Source organism: Choloepus didactylus, chromosome 2 (assembly GCF_015220235.1).
Source record: "Choloepus didactylus isolate mChoDid1 chromosome 2, mChoDid1.pri, whole genome shotgun sequence".
Classification (NCBI taxonomy): domain Eukaryota; kingdom Metazoa; phylum Chordata; class Mammalia; order Pilosa; family Megalonychidae; genus Choloepus; species Choloepus didactylus.
The window spans coordinates 114788608-114816313 of NC_051308.1; the positions used below are offsets into that span (position 1 = coordinate 114788608).

General features: G+C 36.6%; 1 protein-coding gene across 1 annotated transcript in view; it reads right to left on the reverse strand.

Moving 5' to 3' along the window:
* The window catches only part of SNX27 (sorting nexin 27), a 124331-nt gene that overhangs the window by 37865 nt on the left and 58760 nt on the right, over window positions 1-27706 (reverse strand). Inside the window, exons 5-8 of the mRNA XM_037825982.1 lie at window positions 26596-26700; window positions 20061-20139; window positions 18292-18455; window positions 2301-2390 (exon numbers count right to left, since the gene is read on the reverse strand). Coding sequence (XP_037681910.1) covers window positions 2301-2390; window positions 18292-18455; window positions 20061-20139; window positions 26596-26700 — 438 coding nt within the window. The remainder of the gene's footprint in view (window positions 1-2300; window positions 2391-18291; window positions 18456-20060; window positions 20140-26595; window positions 26701-27706) is intronic.

The following is a 27706-nucleotide window of genomic DNA, read 5'->3' on the forward strand; positions in this document are numbered from 1 at the left end:
AAACATATGGCAACATGGATGAACCTTGAAGACATAATGCTGAGCGAAATAAGCCAGGCACAAAAAGAGAAATATTATATGCTACCACTAATGTGAACTTTGAAAAATGTAAAACAAATGGTTTATAATGTAGAATGTAGGGGAACTAGCAGTAGAGAGCAATTAAGGAAGGGGGAACAATAATCCAAGAAGAACAGATAAGCTATTTAACGTTCTGGGGATGCCCAGAAATGACTATGGTCTGTTAATTTCTGATGGATGTAGTAGGAACAAGTTCACTGAAATGTTGCTATATTATGTAACTTTCTTGGGGTAAAGTAGGAACATGTTGGAAGTTAAGCAGTTATCTTAAGTTAGTTGTCTTTTTCTTACTCCCTTGTTATGGTCTCTTTGAAATGTTCTTTTATTGTATGTTTGTTTTCTTTTTAACTTTTTTTTCATACAGTTGATTTAAAAAAGAAGGTAAAGTTAAAAAAAAAAAAAAGAAAGAAAAAAGACAAACAAGTTAAAAAAAAAAGAAAAAAAAAGATGTAGTGCCCCCTTGAGGAGCCTGTGGAGAATGCAGGGGTATTCGCCTACCCCACCTCCATGGTTGCTAACATGACCACAGACATAGGGGACTGGTGGTTTGATGGGTTGAGCCTTCTACCATAAGTTTTACCCTTGGGAAGACGGTTGCTGCAAAGGAGAGGCTAGGCCTCCCTGTATTTGTGCCTAAGAGTCTCCTCCTGAATGCCTCTTTGTTGCTCAGATGTGGCCCTCTCTCTCTGGCTAAGCCAACTTGAAAGGTGAAATCACTGCCCTCCCCCCTACGTGGGATCAGACACCCAGGGAAGTGAATCTCCCTGGCAACGTGGAATATGACTCCCGGGGAGGAATGTAGACCCGGCATCGTGGGATGGAGAACATCTTCTTGACCAAAAGGGGGATGTGAAAGGAAATGAAATAAGCTTCAGTGGCAGAGAGATTCCAAAACGAGCCGAGAGATCACTCTGGTGGGCACTCTTACGCACACTTTAGACAACCTTTTTTAGGTTCTAAAGAAATGGGGTAGCTGGTGGTGGATACCTGAAACTATTAAACTACAACCCAGAACCCATGAATCTCGTAGACAGTTGTATAAAAATGTAGCTTATGAGGGGTGACAGTGGGATTGGGAACGCCATAAGGACCAAACTCCACTTTGTCTAGTTTATGGATGGATGTGTAGAAAAGTAGGGGAAGGAAACAAACAGACAAAGGTACCCAGTGTTCTTTTTTACTTCAATTGCTCTTTTTCACTCTAATTATTATTCTTGTTATTTTTGTGTGTGTGCTAATGAAGGTGTCAGGGATTGATTTAGGTGATGAATGTACAACTATGTAATGGTACTGTAAACAATCGAAAGTACAATTTGTTTTGTATGACTGCGTGGTATGTGAATATATCTCAATAAAATGATGATAAAAAAAAAATATAATTGGAAAAATTCCAATTATATGTGAATTTGCCAAGGAAGAAACTTAAAGATGCTAGAATGTAAGTGAATGTTCATGTAGGTATTTCTCACAAATTTTATTTTTGACAATTCCATACCTGTATTTATGGCAGATACAAATTGAAAACTAATTTTAAAACATTTAAGGAACACTCTAGATAGCCCTGTCCAACAGAACTTTCTGCAATGATGAAAATGTTCTGTATAAGCATTGTCCAACATGGTATCTTCTAGCCACACATGGCTAGTCACCACTTGAAATGTGGCTAGTGCAACTGAGGAACTGGATTTTAAATTAATAGAAATTTAAGTAGTCACATGCGGCTAGTAGCTATTGATTAAAACAGCAAACTCTAGGACATCATACTGACTACAAGCACTATTGAGCACTGATGTTTAAGTGCAGAAATGGAAGTTGTAAAAACAAATGATTTTGCTATTGCTAAATCACAAATAAAATCATTTCTAAAGTTAAAAATCCAAATATCAGTTCTTACAGAGTCTTATTTTTATCACAGTGTAATGTTTTCACATCTTCTGTTTTAGCACATTTTCTGTTTATCAAAAAGATACTATTTCAAAAAAAGACTATTGTTTGGTTATTTTTAATGATAAATATACACATGTATAGCAATAACAAGCTCTTTGTGTGCTAAATGGAGTTCACAATGGACTTTGCATCAGAGTCCAGATCCTCTTCCTTGTTTCAATTAGTTAAGACAAGGACCAGGTTACCAATACGTCTCAAACATGACTGGAGCAACATCTTTAGGAGATAAGCAGGAGCATTTTACACAGGTTTTATAGGGAACATAAACCTACCATGACCATCTTCCTTTGTTCATACAGCTTCTGTAATTGGTAGGACTTTTCCTCTGCTTTAATGTAACCTTTCTTTACATCATCCACAGCCTGTCACCAAAACAAAGGCAAGGAAGAAAGGAATGTAAATGTCATTATCAAGTAGGTTCTTGCCAAAAATAAAGACACAGATTCATTTCCAGAATAAATAACTCATCCATTTGAACCATCATCATCATTCTCAGTGAACTTTGCCACATATTCACTGGCATAACTAGCATTTAAAGTGTGTCTGGCATGTGTTCAAGGATTGTTCTAGGTACTGTGGGGGATCTGGTTTCTGGTGTTAAATTTAAATTCTGGTTAATTTGAGAACAATAAAACACACAATATAATATTTTATTAAAGGTAACGTAATGAAGTAGCAAAAATGTGCAGTGCAGACAGTAAGTGATATAAACAGGAGAACTTATTACTAATTATACTTATCAAGGAAGTCTTGATTGGACCCAGAAGGACTGGTTGAATAAGAGAAACTACAAGCTGAAGTCAAGAAATAGGAATGGGTTTGAACTTCTATTATCTTCAGGAGACAGATGGGCCTCATTTGAACAGAAGGCACATGTTTGGGGATAGATAATGTTGGATGGGTAGGTTAACAACAGACTATGGAGGATCTTAAAAAGCAGACAAAGGAATTGAAACTTAAGGAGACAGACAGTAGGAAACTAAAACAGCAATAAAAATTGTTTTTAAAGTTTGATGTGTATTGAGTATCGAATTAATTAAGTTGAAGACACAATGAAATAAGCAAGAGCAACGATATTTTGGCACTTGAAGCATGAAATGAAATTAGGACTTAAACTAGGGTGGTAGACACTAATGTGACCTCTGTGAAAAATGTAAAATACATGTTTTATATTGTAGAATGTAGGGGACCTAGCGATAGAGAGCAAATAGTGAAGGGGGAACGATAATATAATAAGAGCAGATAAATTACGGAGGGTATGGAGGGTAATCTTAATGGTTATGGGAATGCTCAGGAATGACTATGGTTTGTTAATTTTTGGAGGGTATGGGAGGAACATGTTGGAAGCAATGTAGTTATTTTAGGTTATTTGTTTTTCTTATTCCTTTGTTTGGTTATAGTTCATTTATTTTCCTGGGGTAGGGGAGGAACATGTTGGAAACAATGTAGTTATTTTAGGTTATTTGTTTTTCTTATTTTGGTTTTGTTTGAAAAAAAAAATTTTTTTAATTTTCTGATAAAGTTAAAAAAAAAAACTAGGGTGGTAGAAATTGGAAGAAAGGAAGTGACAAATATAAGACTATGAATGGGGGAAAAAAAACAACAGGACTTGATACAGGCATAAACATACTTAGACATAATGTGCTGACTATAAATTATATAAATAATTATATATAAATATCATTATACATATTAAATAACATAATTTAAATAATGATCGAGCTTCTGGATCAGCTCTATGAAATCTGCATATCCCTCCTGGCCTCACTCCAATCCTCCCGTATCCCAAGAAAAATTTTAAAATTCTAATGGAAGGGAAAACTGATCTTTGGGAGAATCAAAAGAAACAAAGCAAATCTCGTCATTTGTCAAGGGCATTCAGAATCAAACCTCAGTGAGTTACTGCAAGGATAACTCTGTGTAGATACCAGGAAGGGGCACACTCAAACCTTTATCAGAAGACTGCTGATTTGGGTAACCTGACCTTTGGTTTCATTTCATGAGTGTGGGTCAAGCTACCTTAGGTGATTCTACTTTAATTTCCATAAATTCAGCATTAGCAAGGAGATTACTTTTTACTTAAAGTAGAAATCATTTCCCATAGGCTTTTCAGGGAAAACAGTTGGCTAACAGAACAGGCTCAGGATTGAAGTCAGCAGATTTGTTCAACTTCTAGCTCTCTCACTTACCAATGTGCACTTAAATAAGTCATTTAAAATCTGAGCCTGTAAAACAGGAATAACACTCATCTCACAAGTGGACAACAAAATGAGATAAGAAATGTTAAGACTTGTATAAAGTATATATAAATATTATAAATGGTATAGTATTGTAAATAGTATAAATAAATATTATTAATATTGTTATTCATATCATTTAGCTGTTAAGTTCTTCTAAGAACCACAGGAGGGATATTAATGTCTTGCCTGGGATTGTCTAATGGATAGATTATGCCCGTCTCTCCCCAATCCTGGCCAAACAAGGAAGGGCTCACTTAGGCACAGAGGATGATATTCACAGATGGAATGCTCAACAAGAACTGCCATATAATGTTCCAAAGAACATGGACATTTTGTTATTTATTACCAAAAGAACTTGGCTGCTCCAAGACAAATTTAAATCAATTATTGAAGAGCTGGGGGAGAAGGAGGGAAAACAAACAAACACTGATCTATCTATTCAGTTTCTTAGTAACTTGAAGTGTTATTTAGCTAAGGGAAAATACTTTGCAATTCTTTTTCTGATGACCAAATAAAAATACCACATTTTTGTTTTGTTCATATCCCCAATACCTGGAACTGTGTCTGACTCATAATAGCACTTCAACATTTTCCAAGAGCAGAGGTGGCATGCTAGCATTAGAGTGATCATCTATTCCAGCAATGAAATAAGCTATTTTCATGTGAGGCAACAAAAATGTCCTCTCTTTTCTCATTTCTAATCCAGATTATATTGCCTGAATAGCCTTAAGTGGAAAACAGAAATATTACAACAGTAAATTTCTTGATTTCTGTAAATTTAAATTTCTGTAAAAGATGTATGGTTTTTTCTTTAAATGTTACTACAGGGTTTAAAATAAAAACAGCCTTCTCCTGGTCACAGAGCCTTATTCCACAGAGGCAGCTACTTTTCAGTACTTTAAGCAGATCCTTCTGATCTTTCCCTCCATAATTCTACATAATATGTTTACTCTGATAATTACTGACATTAATTTAGATATGTTGATTTGCTGTGTTAAAAATACCAGGTTTTAGCTCTCTTACACCACCCAAACACTACCACTTTCCCTTCTCCTAATCTCAATAAAAAACTAAATCAACTCAGTATTTACATTATCATGAGTACATAAACATTGTTCACAACTAAGCCATATACTATATTATGACATCTTTTCTTGTTTAATTTATTTTTGTTTTTCCTAATGTTAATAACGGCCTCATGTTTCTCTTTGTAACTTTCCTTGTACCTATCACCAATTATTCTCCCAGGAAAACAGAACAACAAAACCCCTTTAGATTCATTCAAACTTCATTGTTTTTTAAAAACTGTTGAAGATGGCGGATTGGTGAGCTGTATGTTTTAGTTACTCCTCCAGGAAAGTAGGTAGAAAGCCAGGAACTGCGTGGACTGGACACCACAGAGCAATGTGACTTTGGGCATACTTCATACAACACTCATGAACACGCTGAACTGCTGAGATCAGCGAAATCTGTAAGTTTTTGTGGCCAGGGGACCCGCGCCGCTCCCTGCCAGGCTCAGTCCCATGGGAGGAGGGGCCGTCAGCGCTGGGAAGGAGAAGGGAGAACTGCAGTGGCAGCTCCTATTGGAAACTCATTCTACTGAGCCAAACTCCAACCATAGATAGACTGAGACCAGACACCAGAGAATCTGAGAGCAGCCAGCCCAGCAGAGAGGAGACAGGCATAGCAAAAAACAGCAAAGAAAAACTCCAAAATAAAAGCGGAGGATTTGGGGAGTTCTGGTGAACACAGAAAGGGGAAGGGCAGAGCTCACGCCCTGAGGCTCATATGCAAATCCCGAAGAAAAACTGATCTCTCTGCCCCCTGGATCTTTCCTTAATGGCCCTGGTTGCTTTGCCTCTTAGCATTTCAATAACCCATCAGATCTTCGAGGAGGGCTTTTTTTTTTTTTTACCTTTTTTTTTTTTCTGTTTCTAAAACAATTACTCTAAGAAGCCCAACACAGAAAGCTTCACAGACTTGCAGTTTGGGCAGGTCAAGTCAAGAGCAGAACTAAGAGAGCTCTGAGACAAAAGGCAATAATCCAGTGGCTGAGAAAATTCACTAAACACCACAACTTCCCAAGAAAAGGGGGGTGTCCGCTCACAGCCACCATCCTGGTGGACAGGAAACACTCCTGCCCATCGCCAGCCCCATAGCCCAGAGCTGCCCCAGACAACCCAGTGTGACGGAAGCGCTTCAAATAACAGGCACACACCACAAAACTGGGCGTGGACATTAGCCTTCCCTGCAACCTCAGCTGATTGTCCCAGAGTTGGGAAGGTGGAGCAGTGTGAATTAACAAAGCCCCATTCAGCCATCATTTCAGCACACTGGGAGCCTCCCTACACAGCCCAGCAGCCCAGAACCGCCCTGGGGGGACGGCACTCACCTGTGACATAGCACAGTCATCCCTCAACAGAGGACCCGGGGTGCACAGCCTGGAAGAGGGGCCCACTTGCAAGTCTCAGGAGCCATACACCAATACCAAGGACTTGTGGGTCAGTGGCAGAGACAAACTGTGGCAGGACTGAACTGAAGGATTAGACTATTGCAGCAGCTTTAAAACTCTAGGATCACCAGGGAGATTTGATTGTTAGAGCCACCCCCTCCCCGACCGCCCAGACACACGCCCCATATACACGGTGGGCAACACCAACTACACACGCAAGCTTGGTACACCAATTGGACCCCACAAGACTCAATCCCCCGCTCACCACAAAGGCAAAGCAGGGGAGAACTGGCTTGTGGAGAAGAGGTGGCTCGTGGACGCCACCTGCTGGTTAGTTAGACAAAGTGTACTCCACGAAGCTGTAGATCTGATAAATTAGAGATAAGGACTTCAATTGGTCTACAAATCCTAAAAGAACCCTATCAAGTTCAGCAAATGCCAAGAGGCCAAAAACAACAGAAAATTATAAAGCATATGAAAACCCAAGACGATATCGATAACCCAAGCCCAAGCACCCAAATCAAAAGATCAGAAGAGACAAAGTACATAGAGAAACTAATCAAAGAACTAAAGATGAACAATGAGACCATAGTACGGGATACAAAGGATATCAAGAAGACCCTAGAAGAGCATAAAGAAGACATTGCAAGACTAAATAAAAAAACAGATGATCTTATGGAAATTAAAGAAACTGTTGACCAAATTAAAAAGATTCTGGACACTCATAGTACAAGACTAGAGGAAGTTGAACAACGAATCAGTGAGCTGGAAGATGACAGAATGGAAAATGAAAGCACAAAAGAAAGAATGGGGAAAAAAATCGAAAAAATCGAAATGGACCTCATGGGTATCATAGATAATATAAAACGTCTGAATGTAAGACTCATTGGTGTTCCAGAAGGGGAAGAAAAGGGTAAAGGTCTAGGAGGAGTATTCAAAGAAATTGTTGGGGAAAACTTCCCAAATCTTCTAAACACCATAAATACACAAATCATAAATACCCAGTGAACTCCAAATAGAATAAATCCAAATAACCCACTCCGAGAAATATTCTGATCACACTGTCAAACACGGAAGAGAAGGAACAAGTTCTGAAAGCAGCAAGAGAAAAGCAATTCACCACATACAAAGGAAACAGCATAAGACTAAGTAGTGACTACTCAGTGGCCACCATGGAGGCGAGAAGGCAGTGGCACGATATATTTAAAATTCTGAGTGAGAAAAATTTCCAACCAAGAATACTTTATCCAGCAAAGCTCTCCTTCAAATTTGAGGGAGAGCTTAAATTTTTCACAGACAAACAAATGCTGAGAGAATTTGCTGACAAGAGACCTGCTCTACTGGAGACACTAAAGGGAGCCCTACAGACAGAGAAACAAAGAAAGGACAGAGAGACTTGGAGAAAGGTTCAGTACTAAAGAGATTCAGTATGGGTACATTAAAGGATATTAATAGAGAGAGGGGAAAAATATATATGCAAACATAAACCAAAGGATAAGATGGCTGATTCAAGAAATGCCTTTATGGTTATAACGTTGAATGTAAATGGATTAAACTCCGCAATTAAAAGACATAGATTAGCAGAATGGATTAAAAAAAATGAACCATCAATATGTTGCATACAAGAGACTCATCTTAGACACAGGGACACAAAGAAATTGAAAGTGAAAGGAAGGAAAAAATATTTCTTGCAAGCTACAGCCAAAACAAAGCAGGTGTAGCAATATTAATCTCAGATAAAATAGACTTTAAATGCACGGATGCTTTGAGAGACAAAGAAGGCCACTACATACTAATAAAAGGGGCAATTCAACAAGAAGAAATAACAATCATAAATGTTTATACACCCAATCAAGGTGCCACAAAATACATGAGACAAATACTGGCAAAAAAGGGAGCAATTGATGTTTCCACAATAATTGTGGGAGACTTCAACACATCACTCTCTCCTATAGATAGATCAACCAGACAGAGGACCAATAAGGAAACTGAAAACCTAAACAATCTGATAAATGAATTAGATTTAACAGACATATATAGAACATTACATACCAAATCACCAGGATACACATTCTTCTCTAGTGCTCACGGAACTTTCTCCAGAATAGATCATATGCTGGGACGTAAAACAAGCCTCAATAAATTTAAAAAGATTGAAATTATTCAAAGCACATTCTCTGACCACAATGGAATACAATTAGAAGTCAATAACCCTAAGACACTTAGAAAATTCACAAGTACCTGGAGGTTAAACAACACACTCCTAAACAATCAGTGCGTTAAAGAAGAAATAGCAAGAGAAATTGCTTAATATATAGAGATGAATGAAAATGAGAACACAACATACCAAAACCTATGGGATGCAGCAAAAGCAGTACTGAGGGGGAAATTTATAGCACTAAACCCATGTATTAAAAAGGAAGAAAGAGCCAAAATCAAAGAACTAATGGATCAACTGAAGAAGCTAGAAAATGAGCAGCAAACCAATCCTAAACCAAGTAGAAGAAAAGAAATAACAAGGATTAAAGCAGAAATAAATGACATAGAGAACAAAAAAACAACAGAGAGGATAAATAACACCAAAAGTTGGTTCTTTGAGAAGATCAACAAGATTGACAAGCCCCTAGCTAGACTGACAAAATCAAAAAGAGAGAAGACCCATATAAACAAAATAATGAATGAAAAAGGTAACATAACTTCAGATCCCGAAGAAATTAAAAAAATTACAAGAGGATACTATGAACAACTGTATGGCAACAAACTGGAGAATGTAGAGGAAATGGACAATTTCCTGGAAACATATGAACAACCTAGACTGACCAGAGAAGAAACAGAAGACCTCAAGGAACCCATCACAAGCAAAGAGATCCAATCAGTCATCAAAAATCTTCCCCCAAATAAATGCCCAGGGCCAGATGGTTGCACAGGGGAATTCTACCAAACTTTCCAGAAAGAACTGACATCAATCTTACTCAAACTCTTTCAAAACATTGAAGAAAATGGAACACTACCTAACTCATTTTATGAAGCTAACATCAATCTAATACCAAAATCAGGCAGAGATGCTACAAAAAAGGAAAACTACCGGCCAATCTCCCTAATAAACATAGATGCAAAAATCCTCAACAAAATACTTGCAAATCGAATCCAAAGACACATTAAAAAAAATCATACACCATGACCAAGTGGGGTTCATTCCAGGCATGCAAGGATGGTTCAACATAAGAAAATCAATCAATGTATTACAACACATTAACAAGTCGAAAGGGAAAAATCAAATGATCATCTCAATAGATGCTGAAAAAGCATTTGACAAAATCCAACATCCGTTTTTGATAAAAACACTTTGAAAGGTAGGAATTGAAGGAAACTTCCTCAATATGATAAAGAGCATATATGAAAAAACCACCGCCAGCATAGTACTCAATGGTGAGAGACTGAAAGCCTTCCCTCTAAGATCAGGAACAAGACAAGGATGCTCGCTATCACCACTGTTATTCAACATTGTGCTGGGAAGTGCTAGCCAGGGCAATCCGGCAAGACAAAGAAATAAAAGGCATCCAAATTGGAAAAGAAGAAGTAAAACTGTCATTGTTTGCAGATGATATGATCTTATATCTGGAAAACCCTGAGAAATCGACGATACAGCTACCAGAGCTAATCAACAAATTTAGCAAAGTAGCAGGATACAAGATTAATGCACATAAGTCAGTAATGTTTCTATATGCTAGAAATGAACAAACTGAAGAGACACTCAAGAAAAAGATACCATTTTCCATAACAACTAAAAAAATCAAGTACCTAGGAATAAACTTAACCAAAGATGTAAAAGACCTATACAAAGAAAACTAATAACTCTACTAAAAGAAATAGAAGGGGACCTTGAAAGATGGAAAAATATTCCATGTTCATGGATAGGAAGGCTAAATGTCATTAAGATATCAATTCTACCCAAACTCCTCTACGGATTCAATGCAATCCCAATCAAAATTCCAACAACCTACATTGCAGACTTGGAAAAGCTAGTTATCAAATTTATTTGGAAAGGGAAGATGCCTCGAATTGCTAAAGACACTCTAAAAAAGAAAAACGAAGTGGGAGGACTTACACTCCCTGACTTTGAAGCTTATTATAAAGCCACAGTTGTCAAAACAGCATGGTACTGGCACAAAGATAGACATATAGATCAATGGAATCGAATTGAGAATTCGGAGATGGACCCCCAGATCTATGGCCGACTGATCTCTGATAAGGCCCCCAAAGTGACTGAACTGGGTCACAATGGTCTTTTCAACAAATGGGGCTGGGAGAGTTGGATATCCATATCCAAAAGAATGAAAGAGGACCCCTACCTCACACCCTACAGAAAAATTAACTCAAAATGGACCAAAGATCTCAATATACAAGAAAGTACCATAAAACTCCTAGAAGATAATGTAGGAAAATATCTTCAAGACTTTGTATTAGGCGGCCACTTCCTAGACTTTACTCCCAAAGCACAAGCAACAAAAGAAAAATAGATAAATGGGAACTCCTCAAGCTTAGAAGTTTCTGCACCTCAAAGGAATTTCTCAAAAAGGTAAAGAGGCAGCCAACTCAATGGGAAAAAATTTTTGGAAACCATGAATCTGACAAAAGACTGATATCTTGCATATATAAAGAAATCCTACAACTCAATGACAATAGTACAGACAGCCCAATTAAAAAATGGGCAAAAGATATGAAAAGACAGTTCTCTGAAGAGGAAATACAAATGGCCAAGAAACACATGAAAAAATGTTCAGCTTCACTAGCTATTAGAGAGATGCAAATTAAGACCACAATGAGATACCATCTCACACCGATTAGAATGGCTGCCATTAAACAAACAGGAAACTACAAATGCTGGAGGGGATGTGGAGAAATTGGAATTCTTATTCATTGTTGGTGGGACTGTATAATGGTTCAGCCACTCTGGAAGTCAGTCTGGCAGTTCCTTAGAAAACTAGATACAGAGCTACCATTCGACCCAGTGATTGCACTTCTCGGTATATACCCGGAAGATCGGAAAGCAGTGACACGAACAGATATCTGCACGCCAATGTTTATAGCAGCATTATTCACAATTGCCAAGAGATGGAAACAACCCAAATGTCCTTCAACAGATGAGTGGATAAAGAAAATGTGGTATATACGCACAATGGAATACTACATGGCAGTAAGAAGGAATGATCTCGTGAAACATATGACAACATGGATGAACCTTGAAGACATAATGCTGAGCGAAATAAGCCAGGCACAAAAAGAGAAATATAATATGCTACCACTAATGTGAACTTTGAAAAATTTAAAGAAATGGTTTATAATGTAGAATGTAGGGAAACTAGCAGTAGAGAGCAATTAAGGAAGGGGGAACAATAATCCAGGAACAGATAAGCTATCATGGGTAAATTGAATGTTCTGGGAATGCCCAGGAATGACTGTGGTCTGTTAATTTCTGATGGGTATAGTAGGAACAAGTTCACAGAAATGTCGCTATATTAGGTAACTTTCTTGGGGTAGAGTAGGAACTTGTTGGAAGTAAAGTAGTTATCTTAGGTTAGTTGTCTTTTTCTTACTCCCTTGTTACGGTCTCTTTGAAATGTTCTTATATTGTATTTTTTAAATTATTGTTTTCTTATTTTTTTTATCTTTCATACAGTTGGTTTAAAAAAAAAAAAGTTAAAAAAAAAAAAAAAAACAAGGGAAAAAAATATGTAGAGCCCCCTTGAGGAGCCTGTGGAGAATGCAGGGGTATTGGCCTACCCCACCTTGATGGTTGCTAACAGGACCACAGACATAGGGGACTGGTGGTTTGATGGGTTGAGCCCTCTACCACAGGATTTACCCTTGGGAAGACTGTTGCTGCAAAGGAGAGGCTAGGCCTCCCTATAATTGTGCCTAAGAGCCTCCTCCCGAATGCCTCTTTGTTGCTCAGATGTGGCCCTCTCTCTCTACCTAAGCCAACTTGAAAGGTGAAATCACGGCCCTCCCCACTACGTGGGATCAGACACCCAAGGGAGTGAATCTCCCTGGCAATGTGGAATATGGCTCCCGGGGAGGAATGTAGACCCGGCATCATGGGATGGAGACCATCTTCTTGACCAAAAGGGGGATGTGAAAGGAAATGAAATAAGCTTCAGTGGCAGAGAGATTCCAAAAGGAGCTGAGAGGTCACTCTGGTGGGCACTCTTATGCACAATTTAGACAACCCTTATTATGTTCTAAAGAATTGGGGTACTTGGTGGTAGATACCTGAAACTATCAAACTACAACCCAGAACCCATGAATCTCGAAGACAATTGTATAAAAATGTAGCTTATGAGGGGTGACAATGGGATTGGGAAAGCCATAAGGACCACACTCCCCTTTGTCTAGTTTATGGACGGATGAGTAGAAAAATAGGGGAAGGAAACAAACAAACAAACAGACAAAGGTACCCAGTGTTCTTTTTTACATTAATTGCTCTTTTTCACTTTAATTATTATTCTTGCTATTTTTGTGTGTGTGCTAATGAAGGTGTCAGGGATTGATTTAGGTGATGAACATACAACTATGTAATGGTACTGTGAACAATTGAATGTATGATTTGTTTTGTATGACTGCGTGGTATGTGAATATATCTCAATAAAATGAAGATTTAAAAAAAAAAAAGAAAGAAGGGAGGAAAAACCAACAGAAGCTTCAATATAAATGATATGTGCCCTGATGATTTGGTATTGGAGCCTTCCAAACAGCGAGGTGGCAGACTGACCCGGGCTCAAGCCCCAGCTCCTATGGGCAAGTTCTGTAATTCTGCGAAGCCTCGGTTTTCTCAGCCATTACAGACCAATATTAAATAAAAATCAGGTTTCCTCAAAGCATAGAGAAAAACATAAAGAGAAATCAAGCAGGGTTTCTCATAACCTACAACTTCTCTGATAAAAAATAACAATAAAACAATAAAGTTAAATTAAATTAAAAAAAAAAAAAACTGTTGACACTTCTCATCTGCTGTGGTTTCTTCTCTTGTTCTCTTTGTCCTTGCAAGTTTATGTGTTTTTAGATTCCATTAGTGTTCTTTTATTGAGTTTTCAAGAAGGAACAGCTTCAATATGTGTATTCAAACTGCCAGGTTTAGCCAGAATTTAAACATATCCTACCACGCATTTCTGTCAGTATTTTTAGGAAAGGTTCATTACCATCATTATCTAATAGCTAATATTTAATCTATTCTGAAATGCACATTTTTCCACATTTTAACATCTCTGAAGTTGGGATGCATCTTACAGTCAATGGTGTTTCAGTTTGGCTGTTCTTTGTTTTCTTTCTTAGCAGTACTGAAAATAATGGTATATCTTACAATCAATAAATCTTAGAATCAATGAAATACGGTAGCATTAGATATGCTGATCATCAAAAAATCATATAAAAATAACCAAAACTAAGAGAAAAAATTTAATATTTTCCAAAACACACAATTTTTTATGTAGTCAATCCAATAAAAGAGTTCAGAAAAGTTGTCAGATATAAGATAATGCTACAAAAACAGTAGCTTTTCAATACATTTAAATACTGTACATTTGTCTTAAAGTTTTGTAATTCAAAAGGCAATTTTACATGCTTTGCCTCATTTAAATTTTGATATTCATAAAATAAAAACAACTGTGAGGTACTACTATTCCCCTTTAACAGAGCAGAAAACATATCAGCAGAGCTATGTTAAGGATTTACCTAATGTAGAGCTTGTGCTTGAAATGAATATTCTGACTCCCAGATAATCAGTTTTCCATTTCAACAACACAAAGAAAAAAATACTTCATACATAATAGTAATAGAAATATAAAGTCCTTGGAAATTAATTTAAGGGTATATAAATTCTATAAAACTAAACAGCTTTATCTGGGGAAACAAAATATGAATTGAATAAAAGAGAAACAATTTGCATCTAATTAGGAATACAACACAATAAAAATGGTGATTCTTCTCAAGTTAAATTACAAATAAATTTAACAAAATTCCAATTAGAATAGTAATAGGATACTTTATAAAGTGTTACGGAATGGGTTAAAAAAAACTTGGAAAAATAAAATGGGCCTTTTAAAAGAGGAAGGTTTAGGTTTACCAGATATTAAAATGTATTCTAAAGAAACAATAATCAAAAGGGAATTCTAAATCAAAAACAGAAACACAGATCAATATACTAGAAGAAAAACCCAAAATACAAGCAATATAAAAAAAAAATTTAATAAAAGACAAGTTAAGCATAATAAATTAGGAAAATTTACTACATCCTCCTGGGCTATTTGGATAGCAATAGAGAGAAAATATAACTTAGGCCAGCCTTTCATACTATACACAATAAACTCCAGGTAGATCAAAGCATTAAATATTAAAAATAAAATATTGGGAATTAAAAAATAGCACACTTAAACTTACTGTTGAGGAGAAAAAATGTAACAGAAATTACAAAAGAAAATACAAGTAAATACTACAATACAATATGTTAAAACTTCTCTACAACAAAAATCAGTAATAAGATAAACAACAGAATGGAATATCTGTAAAAATAAGAGATAAAGGTTTAAAAGTTTAAGACAAAAAATCAAAGTATAGCAATTGTTCACTCAACATGAACAATTGGTAAAAACAAGAACTTATTCAAATACACACACACACACACACACACACACAAAGGTTATATTACAAAACTTCACAAGAGCATTAATTACCCTGGAACTGTAAAGAAAAAATAACCTGGAACTAATAAGAGGAAAGACTGGACAACATATAGTACATTAATTCAGCCATGAATCATATAAAGAACTATACAGGTGTGAGAAAAAGAGGAAAAGGAGAGTACAAAATTTTATCTACATTAGGATTATAACTGTGTAAAAATTATACATCAATATAAAGATTTAATGCCAGCTATAAGTATAAAAGGGAACGATCATAAAAGAAGACTTCCCGATAGAGATATACATTAGAAACAATCATGAACTCTTACTTCCTCCTAAAACCACACTGAAATGTCAGTAAAAGGTTTTTTTTAAAGGACTAAATCCATACAATTAGGGAGAATGGGAGGATACAACCAGAACAAAATTCTGGAATCTGAAACACAGATGAATGAGTAGCAATTTAGAAAACTTGAGAAAAACGATTTCTAAACTAGTAGTAGGTTAAGTAGAGAAACACTCCAATTTACACCACAACATTCCCCAAAGACCCACAAAGTGGTGGTACCAGGTGGTCATCTAGAAGAAGCGAGTGTGTGTACTAGTGTGTGAGTGTGTATGTGTGTGTGTGGAGGTGGGGGTGGTGGCTAAAATAAGGATTGACTGAAAGCCTATTTAAGAAGCAGTCAGATTCTCAGATACTCTCTTCTTCTCCCTGCAGCCGGATGACTGCTGTCCTCAATACCAGCAGAAGACTGGAGATTCAGCCTCTCTACAGTGAAGCTTTCAGTCAAAAAGAACTACTCACAGGCTGAACTCACCATCAGTCCTTAGTCTCCCAATCTTAAATTTGAGCAAGCATCTTGTCAGAGGAAAGCCTCTAACAACAGAGCACTAAAATGGCATAAGCAAGGGAGGGGCAAATGGCATAAGCAAGGGAGGAGATAGCCTATGCAGGGAGAAGAAAACTTAGGAAAAAAAAAAAACTTTTATTAATATTCTCAGAAAGTCAGAAAAAATACTATAACCACAAAACAAGAACAGAACACTATATTTTTTAAAAAAAAGAACATTCAGAGAAAAAAAGGAAGCCTTCGGAAATTTTTTTAAATGTTAATTTTATTGACGTATATTCACACACCATACAATCCATCCAAAGTATACAATCAGTGGTTCACAGTATCATCATGTATTTGTGTATTCATCACCATGATCATTTTTAGAACATTTGCATTACTTATTTTAATCAAAAATATAATAGCATACATTCAAAAACTCAACAGGACTAGAAGATAAATCTAAGTTAAGTTTTCCAGAAAGTACAGCAAGAAGACAAAGAAATTAAAGTTGTGCAAAAGAAGAAAATTAATGAGAGAGACTAAGAAGTCCCATATGAGAATAACAGGAGTTTCAAAAGGAGAGAATAAAAAATGAGAGAAGGAATTATTGACTCAATAATTCAAGAAAATTTTCCAGATTGAAAAGACACAAATTTCCCATAGAGGACCCAACACAATATATGAAAATAGATCCACAGCAAAGCACATCCTTTAGAGACCAATGAAAACAAAAAGATCTTAGAAGCTTCTGGAACGACAAAAGGTACAGGAATCAGAATGGCTTTGGACTTAACAGCAACACTGAAAGCTAGAAGATAATGTAGCAATTCCTTAAAATATCTGAAGAAAAATCATTTTCAACCTAGAGTTCTATACACAACCCTAAAATTAATCAGGTGTGAGGTCAGAAAAAAGGCATTTTCAGACATTCAGAATTTAAACACTAATCTCCTACACACCCTTTTTCAAAAGCTCTGAGAATGCGTTCCACCAAAACAAGGGAGCAAAGCAGGAAGAAAAAAAAAAAAAAGAACACATACTTTCACTGGTAATGAGAAATCCCCACAGAAGAAGATAATGATGAAAGGTAGGATCACAGCTGTGCACAGGAATAGAGGGCCACCAGTCAGACCAGGATAGGCCAAAAGCCTCCAAGAGAGACTTCTTCAGAATGTGGAAATTGATAGAATACCTCATAGGTCCAAATGTCTTTAGAACAGATTTAGATAATTGGTAAAGAGTCTGAAATTGAATTAATTATAAGTACATGGAAAGTAAAAGTGAATGGAAAAGGAGAGTAGTAATTGAGGGGAAAACAAAATAATGTGAAAAAAGTGAAAAGATAGTACTTACTATATGGCTCTGCTATAAATTTCATTATTTATAGTCATAATATGGAATCACTAAATATTAACCTAAAAAATTTTATAATTTGACTATATTAAGAGGATGGAGGAGATTAAAAAGGTAAGCATATGTGGTGGGACTGAGGGAGGAAAGGGAGCTAAAGTTTCTTCCTCTATAATAGTGGGAAATTAAGAGATATTGCTTGAATCTGAAAAACCAAGTAGCAGCAATATAACTACATTATAATAGAGACATGAAGATAAATGAGAAATACAACAAAGCAAAACAAACAACAACAACAACAAAAAACAAAGTTTAAATAGGTAAAAATGCTTGCCTATGGGGGAAGATGAGGGTATGTGGGAGCATCGACTACATTTCATAACAAATCTTATAGAACTATTTGATGCTTTAAACTACATATATATAATATTCATGAAACATTTTTGAAAAGGTGTATAGTCATAATAGTCATTTTCTGTTGATTAAAAAATGTTTTTAATATTTAAAATTTAAAACTTCAATATTTTGAACTACTTCTATAAGCATATTTATCTTTTGACAAATGTGATAGAACAGTTTTCAAATGTAAGTAAGACCTGAGAGCAAAGCAGCTTACCTAAGGTCCACACTGAACTGGCAAATTATCCTCCACATACAAACAGAAAAAAGAAATCAGGCCTTTTCAGGAAGATCAATTCACCCACCTGATGAAAGAAGTAGGTAACAGCAAGGTCATTGTCATTTAACAGGATTTCTTCTTCTGTCGTAAAAAGCCACTTCCGAATAGTCAGGCAGGTGCCTGGCACAGCTGATGTGTAATTCTGGACGTAGAGTTTGTGAGGAAATTCATTAGGTGCCAGCTTACGTACTGAAGAGAACACAAAACAAATAGAACTAGAATGAAAAGATATAAAAGGAATTACCCTAGTATAAACTGTACAAGGCAGATTAAGAATGGCACGATATCATTAACCAAATAAGATCAGAACATGAAGGAGTTCTGCCTAGAGAGCACAAAAACACTATTTGTCTAGCCAAATCAATCCCCTCTAACTTTGACTATGCCCAGCTGACCTTTAATGGAACCTATCACCTGAATTTGACAGGTCTTTCAGTTAACAGGCTGTTTGTGCAGATAGCACCAACTCCAAATTCAGTTAAAATATCTGATCAATTATCTGATAAGTTACAGCTGAAAGCTGATGTTGACTGAACATCTTCAAAGCAAGCCTCCCCTCTTACTCACCTATGGTGTATTCAGAATCTCTCATGTGGCAATTCCCAATGAACTACTTTTGTTGTTAAGAGCTGAAAGGTTCTCCCCACCTCCACCCCCAAACCCTAGGATATTCTTCAAAGTGAAAAGTGTCTTCTGAATAAGGACACTTCCTCTTCCTACAATGCACAAGCGGGATTATAAATACCACCACTTTCAATTTCTATATTGCATTTCTTTGGAAAAGTTCAGAGTTTTCTTTTCCTGATATTTACATAACTTTATAACACTACAGAAGACTGATTTAATATTTCCCATTTTATAGAAGTTGAAACGAAAGCTTAGAAAAGAAGGATAAGGTTAGAATCCAAGCATACTGGTTCCTACTTATCCCTTGTAAAATTATTTATATATGCCTTGTCATACAGTAGGGAATTGGAAAGAAAAATAACGATAGGGATTTGACTGCTTGAGGGGGAATCAAGGTTATTCCACCTTGACCTGGGACCGTAAGTGGAACCAAGTCTACTACTTTCTGGGATGCGGAATTAGCCAATATTATCCATGTTATTTCTGTCCTTAGCCGTGTGTGTGTGTGTGGGGGGGGGGGGGTGATGGGAGGAGACCCATAAACTGTAGGAAATCTACATCATTCAGAACAAACCCTTAGACTTCCTCCCTTTTGTGGTTTCAAAGCAACTAAAGTGACCACCATTCCTAGCTTTTATAAAATAAAATACAAGAGAAACTTCCTGTCACCATGCAATAAGATTTCCTAGGAAGAGGAAATCTCTATTCACACAAAAATTTAAACATACGCATTAAAGCACAGACTTTTAAGCAAGATATCTAACTCCTGAAAATAAAAAGCTATTCTTTAAAATCTTTACGAAAAGTATAGAGTACCAAAACAATTTGTGGCCAAACAGAAAACCCCCATGTTTTAAGGCTGTTTCAATGAAATACATGAATTTTAAACATCTGATTTAAAAAATCCTGATGAACCTATCTGATTCAGCTATGGGTGTAACTTAAAAAACAGGGAAAAGGATCAACAGTGATCAGACACCTAATAACCTGAGCTTTTTGGATTTTGCCTGGTCTGCTTCTTTCCTAAGGAGTGGGATCTCCCCTTGTCTTTAAGCTCTTCCTTTCTAGGCAAATAATTTTAGTCTGACAGCATCTAGGAGCTTCAATCTAACAGTACTAGAAAAAAATACCCCAAAGCAAAACTTAGTATTAGCCATTGGCACTTACCAAAGGAATGATTGATCACTTCAAATAAAGCAAAGTAATTCACTGTCGTACTGTCCATGCCAACCTTTGCTGCAATAGCCTAAAGTATAAACAGGATAGATTAGTTTCAGGGAAACTAAATCAGACAATGGTGTGGGAAAAGTCATGAGTCTGCATGAGGAGTGAGGAGAGGGGAAGAGTTCTACCATCTTGGCTTCACATAAACTAGATTCATGTTCTATAGTCACCCATCTTTGTGTATATGTGTACATGCAGGCAGGCATGTGTGCATGTGAAAGAAAAAGAAGAAAAAAATCTGTATTTGGCCAAAACAACTATGATCTCTAAATATGAATTTCTCCCCTTCAATACATGATGATAATGGTCTCTCCTTAAATATCAGCTTTCCTCTCTGAAATAGGACTTCATCCCACAAGGGCCTTTTTTTTTTTTTTAACTTTTTATTTTGAAACCACAAGGGACTTTTTAACAGCATTTATAGGAAACATGCTTGATAAGAACAAATATTAAGAAAATAAAAAAATACCCAGTCTCACACATCCAGCCTACATTTAACTGAAGCTGTTAACACACAAGATCTATTCCTTGGTTTTGGGGCTTAAGATACTATTTGTAAATTTAGTTCATGCATCACAAATTATTTTTGTTTATTTTTCACATGATCCATATCTCAGGCTGAGGACACAGGCACCTCCATATCCTAAGAATTCCCATCATTAATATCCACATGAAAATAGCAAAATGTTGGGAAAACAGAGGCATACTAAACAAGTTATCAGTTCTTCCCTCCAGAAAATTAAAATTGCATAAGGCCCTGTTTCCCAGTCAAGATGGTGGAGTGAGATGCTTCAGGGCTCTGTTTCCCCACTGAAGCTCCGAAAAATCAGCAAGAACTGGCAAAAACATCTTTCTCAAGGCCCCAGAAAACAGTTAAAAGGGTTGCAGTAATAGGGCCCGCACCGAATCAAGAAAAAGGTACTTGAAAGAGGTAGGATCTAGTGGCGCCCTGCCTGGCCTCTCCCCTACTCATTATTGGCTCAGCACAGAGCCGGCCCATGCTCCCAGGGCAGATCCCCCATCCTGGTTCCAGAAGGAACAGAGTAACCTTTATGCACATACTGGGTTCATGTATATCTGGCCCAATCTGTTTGGTGGCGGCCTGAGGCACTCATCATTCTAGAACTTGCCCTGCGTAATAGAAGGCAGCTCAGGAAACTCATCTACAGAATACCGTGGGCTAGCAATCAAGTCATGCTGCCTGGGGCAAGGGACTGCTAGCTGTAGGATATATGTGAAGTACCTGGAATTGTGAGGAAACTTTTCCCCAGGGAAAATGGGACAATCAGAATGGTATTAACTGAAGAATTCCTGGGGCCACAGGTGCATATACAAGACAAAGTGCATGCACAGAAAGGATCAGGGAGGCCCCTACACTTTGGCCTGGAGCTAGTCTCTAAACCTACTGTATGGATAAGCCCTGAATGAGAGCAGTTAAAAAAGTCAATCTGCAAAGACTAGGAAAAAGCTTTTCTTTTTTCCCTTCCTACTTTATTTTTTTGTTAGCTCTTGGCATTCAAGGAAAGCTCTGTCATAATACTAGCTGGATACAAGCTTAAGGGGCAGATGCCTCAGAGTCTAAATTCTAGAGATACCACAGTAAAATATCAAAATGTCCCGGTATTAACAAAAAGATTACAAAGTATACAAAAAAAGAGGAAGTGATGGCCCAGGCAAAAGGAGATTAAAGCATTAGAAACCATCAACCAGATTTGGGACATTCCAAAGAATTTTCAAAAATATGTTCAAAGAGCTAAAGGCAAACAAGGACAAAGAATTAAAGGAAATCAGGAAAATGATAGATGAACACAAAGAGAATATCAATGGAGAGCTGGAAATAATGAAAAGGAACCAAATAGAGCTGAAGAACACAGGAACAGAAATTAAAAATCCCCTAAAGGGGGGTTCAACAGCAGATGGGAGCTGGTAAAAGAATGAATCAGTGAACTTGAAGATAAGACAACTGAAATCATTCAGTCTTTGGAGCCAAAGTAAGAAAAAAAGAACAAAAGTGAACAGCGCCTGAGGAACCTGTGGGACACCATCGAGCATACTAATATATGCATTGTGAAAGTCCTAGAAGGAGAAGAGAGAGAGAAAGGGACAGAGAGAATATTCAAAGAAATAATGGCTGAAAACTTCCCAAATCTAACGAAAGACATGAGTATGCACATCCAAAACACACAGTGAACTCCAAACAGCATAAATACAAACAGACAGATACCAAAATGTATTATATTCAAACTGTTGAATGCCAAAGACAAACAGAGAATTCTGAAAGCTTCAAGAGGGACGCAACATGTCACATACAAGGGAGTCTCAATAAGATTAAGTGCCAATTTCTCTTTGGAAAGGCAGCAGGATGACATATTTAAAGTTGCTGAAAGTAAATAATTGCCAACCAAGAATTCTATATCCAGCAGAACTGTCTTTCAAAGATGAGAGAGAGATTAAGACATTCTCAGATAAACAAAAGCCGAGGGTGTTTTCACCACTAGAGCGGCCCTACAAGAGATACTAAAGAGAGTTCTGCAGGTTGAAAGGAAAGGACAATAGACAACAGATTGAAGCTGTACGAAAAAAATAAAGATCTCTGGTGAGAGTAAGAATATGGGTAAATATAAATGCCAGTACTATTGTATTTTTGGTTTGTAACTCTACTTCCTACAGGATCTAAAAGGCAGATGCATAAAATGTAATGATAAATTAGTGTATTTTGGACTTATAATGTATAAAAAATGTAATTTGTGATAAGAACTACATAAAGTTGGGGGGGATGGACAGCTATAGGAACATAGTTGGTGTATATATTGAAGTTAAGTTGGTATGAAAGCAAACGAAATTGTAGATTTCAGATGTTAAATATAAGCCCCATGGTAACTAAAAAGAAAATATTGGAGAATATGCAAGCCTATAAAGACAGAAATTAGAGTACAGCTTGCCAGGGGCAGGAGGAATACGAAGTTAATGCATAATGGGTGTAGGGTTTCTGCTTGGGGAGACAGAGAAGTTTTAGTAATGGAAGGTGGTGAGGGTCCCAAAATATTGTGAATGAGATTAATTCCACTGAATGGAAGCTTGGGGTGGCTGAAACAGGTAAGTTTATGATGTATATATGCTCCCACAATTTAAAAAAATAAACAACTAAAGAGACAATGATAATTAAATGCAATATGTGATCCTGGAAGAGATCCAGCAAGAGAGGAGAAAAGCTGCTAAGGGACATTACTGGGACATATGAAAAAATTGGAATATAAACTGTAAGTTGTACATCAATGTAAAGTTTCTTGAACTTGATAAGGTTATCCTAAGTGCACTTAAGATGATTAAATAAGCAAATATGCTTGTTTTTAGGAAATGTACATGGCAGTATTAATGTTCAAGGAGCATGATGAATACAGTCTACACTCAAGTGTTGAGAAAATGAATTGACAGATAAATGGATGAACAGATAGACAGAAAGATAGATATAATGATATGGCAAATGTGGCAACATGTCACAATTGTTAAATCTGGGTATCTGGAGGGGAGGGGTTAGGGGTCTGTTCAAGTTCTCTATATAGGGTTTGTATTATTTTTGCAACTGCCCTGTAAGTTTGAAAGTATTTCAAAATAAAAACTTTTTTAAAAATTACATTCAAAAACAACAGAAAACACACAAAACAGAGAACTAGAAGTACCACTGATTTCAAAAATCAATCCCAGTCTAAATAAGGCATTAACTTATTTAAACATGATAAAATTGTTGAATATTAGTACTTCTGTAAACCATATATGGTTATATCCCTTCCTCCCTTATCTACTCACATGTTAGACCTAAGTTCATCCCTGATGTGAGGTTGGAATTGGAATTATAAGTGTTCTAGTTACTCTTCTATAAAGCACTGGATAGAAACTGAAATGCTCTCTAGTTTTAGAAAATGGCTCAGTAACAAGGGTGGTAGAAAAGGGTAAAAAACAACTAGGCCTTGCTAGAGAAACATTGAAAAAGTAAAAGAAAACAAAACAAAATATCAGCAAGCTGTAAAATCTGCATTTTCCTTGCAATCACTCCACCACTGTGTAGTTGGGAAAAAAACACCTTATATCCTGCATGTATCTTTTGCCATAGATACAGTATATGGGTAAATGTATGGGGGATAGATTTTCTATGTATGTTACAAAGGGAAAATAAGCATGAATATCCAGAAAACTGCTAGTCTCTCTGAAAATCTTTATCCAATCAGGGTTAAATGCAAATGAAAAGGCCTAAAAGCAATAATTATACTCAGCACCCAGACCATGGTCTTTAAATACCATTCCTCACTAAAAGGAACCAAGACTCCTTGGGGAAGTGGTGATTTTAGATCTAGGGTACAAAATATACAAAGATGAGCCTGGGATATCTTGCACCAAAAAGCAAAGAAGTTACCACACATTAACGTCAAAAGAAGACAGGAGCATACGTGAAGATTCTTCCACTGGCCAAAGAGGGAACAATATGAGCATCAAAAAGATAATACATGCTTGTGCTGGTTTGAATGTATTATGTCCCCCAGAAAAAGCCATATTCTTTGATGCAATCTTGTGGGGCAGACATTTTAGTGCTGATCAGATTGGAATTCTTTGGGTGGAAATGCGCCCCACCCAACTGTAGGTGATAACTCTGATGAGTTAATTTCCATGGAGTCATGGCCCCACCCATTCAGGGTGGGCCTTGATCAGTGGAACCATATAAATCAGCTGGCAAACAGAAGGAACTCAGTGCAGCTGAGACTGACATTTTGAAGAGGAGCTACAGCCAAGAGGGACACTTTGAAGAAAGCACAGGAGCTGCAGATGAGAGACAGTTTGAAGACGACGGTTGAAAGTAGACTCTTGCTCCAAAGAAGCTAAGAGAGGACAAATACCCTCAAGTGCAACCAAGAGTGACAGTTTTGAGGAACTGCAGCCTAGAGAGGAACGTCCTGGGAGAAAGCCATTTGAAACCAAAACTTTGGAGCAGACGCCAGCCATGTGCCTTCCCAGCTAACAGAGGTTTTCCAGACACCATTGACCATTCTCCAGTGAAGGCACCCTTTGTTGATGGACACTTTATGGCCTTAAGACTATAACTGTGTAACCAAATAAACCCCCTATTATAAAAGCCAATCCATCTCCGGTGTTTTGCATTCTGGCAGCATTAGCAAACTAGAACAATGCTATTGATTAAATCACACTGAATATCTAAAAACCCACAAGATACGAAAAAATAAAATAATTAGCTCATTGGACAACGCTGGAATCAATTAGGGCACAAATGCATTACTCTGAAAATTGGTAATAAAAGGAAAAATACTTATCCTCCCTTTACTGTACAAACTGTATCTCAAGATAACTAACCTCAGTTGATAAGAAGTTCTTTACAGAAGAATTCCAGCTAATAAACATGAAAAAACTGAGAGAATTAGAAAATTACTGCTTTGCAACCTTTAATGAAATCATTGCTTAAGTCAGCAATCATCAGTAGATATGCTTGCTCATTTGATAAAAGATCAGAGGGTTAACTTTACAATGGAGAAGTCAGGTTAGTCAGGTTATCACCACCTAAACCTACTGATTAATCCTAGTTTCATTACAAGTGAATAACCAAATACTATGTACCTCCTGTTGAGAAGCAACACAAAGTATTCTTATCAAAAAAGATGAACTTGAATCTAACCAAGCCTCTATAGCAAACTCCCACTACAGAAAACATAAGGAGACAGAGGGACATACTGAATGACACCACAAACAAACATTTAATTTCAGAATGCAGGACATTCCACAGGACACTGACCCAATTTCTGCAACAAAACAATAACATGAAAAACCCACTGGGGAGAAGACAGGGGACTGCTCTATTAAAGTATACATAAAAACCAGATGTGATAAAGACCTTGTCTAGATCCAGATTTTAACAAAATAACTAAGAAATCATTTTTAGACAATTGCAAAAATTTGACTATTGGTAAGTTATTAGTCAATACCAAGGAAATATTATTAATTTTTTAGGTTAATGGGATTGTGGTTATACAATGAAAATGTCCATATATTTTAGAGATGCACAGAGGTCCAATAATATGGGATTTGCTTTAAAATACTTAAAGAAAAGGAAAAAAAAGTACAGATGATGCAAATGGAGCAAAACCTTGGCAGTTACTGAATATGAGTGATGGAAGTTAAATATACTAGACTGTGGGTTTTCATGCATGTTATAAAGTTTTTTACAATAAAAACAAGAAGGAGGCATGGAGTTAAGAGTTAATCACAACCACTACAACTTGGGATTTTTATTGCACCTTTCTTTCATGGAAGGCAAAGTACCACATTAAGAACAACAACAACAATAGTAGCTGACATTTACTAATATTTATTATGTGTCAGATACTCTATACACTCTCTATGTATAACTCATTTAATCAATTTTCCTTAGCTTCAATCACCCAATGCCAAGTCTATTTGCTCAAGTTTAATTTACCTGATATACTTGGTCTGTAGTACTGTTCTTTTTAACCCTGACTGTAACTGTTGTTCCATCTGGTAATGCTACTCTCAGCTCTACGTCAGACACACCGTTGTAGTTCTGGGGGTAAAGATAGAGAAAGAATTTATAATTCAGTATATCCTCACTCTCTGTAACATGCTAGCTAAACAATAACCTGAAGGTGAATTCCATTGTAAAGGAGGGAAAGGACACCTTAAAAGTTAATACATTTACAAGTAAGTCATAAAGCAGATTTTAGGCTATGACAGTTAACCTTTAAGAATGACAAGGAGGAAAGAAACATGTTGAAGTCAACATGTTCACATTTCAAAACAGGAAACTTGTGTAAAACAGTATAGGTCAAATGCAGATGAGATTTTGGTCTATTTCCCTCACCCCATTCAGAACCTACAAATGAAAGAAGAAAACAACTGAAAGTAGTAATTTCAACAAATATTCTCTGGGTTTAAATGGCTAGGCATGGAGATTGGCTCAAATGTATTCTAAGGTCCTTTCTGAACCCTAAAATAATCATGGTTCCTTTGAAAGGAAAAATGAGTTAGACTCAGGGATCTGAGTTAGTTTGATGCCCACTTTTCTTCGATCAGAGAGTAAACAATTCTTATCCTCCTTAATTCCAAGGATATTCTTCTCTTTTAATGTTTCTGGTGATTAACACATTTGCTTAACAGATTTTTCATTTTGTAATTCTCATAAGAGAAACAACTATTTAGGAACCAGCCCATCTTCATTTACCACTTTTAAAAAAGTACTATTCATTACCTAAAACCATCCTAAGCATTACTTTATTGTAAGTCCTTATCTGTAAGAAGCTTAAAATCTACTTGGGAAAATTAGACATATACAGATGAAATAATTAGTGGATAACACATCATTTATTTTATTAGCATTGCATATTCATTCTTCCATTAGACTAACATTTATTAAGTACCTACAAAATGCTTAACACTGTGGAAAGCACTGGGAATATAAAAATGATCAAGATTTAGCTCTTACCTAAGGTAGCTCATACTCTAGTAAGCTAAAAATATAAAGTGATAATCCGATAATATGTATAAAAATTAGAGATTGAGATAGCAACAAC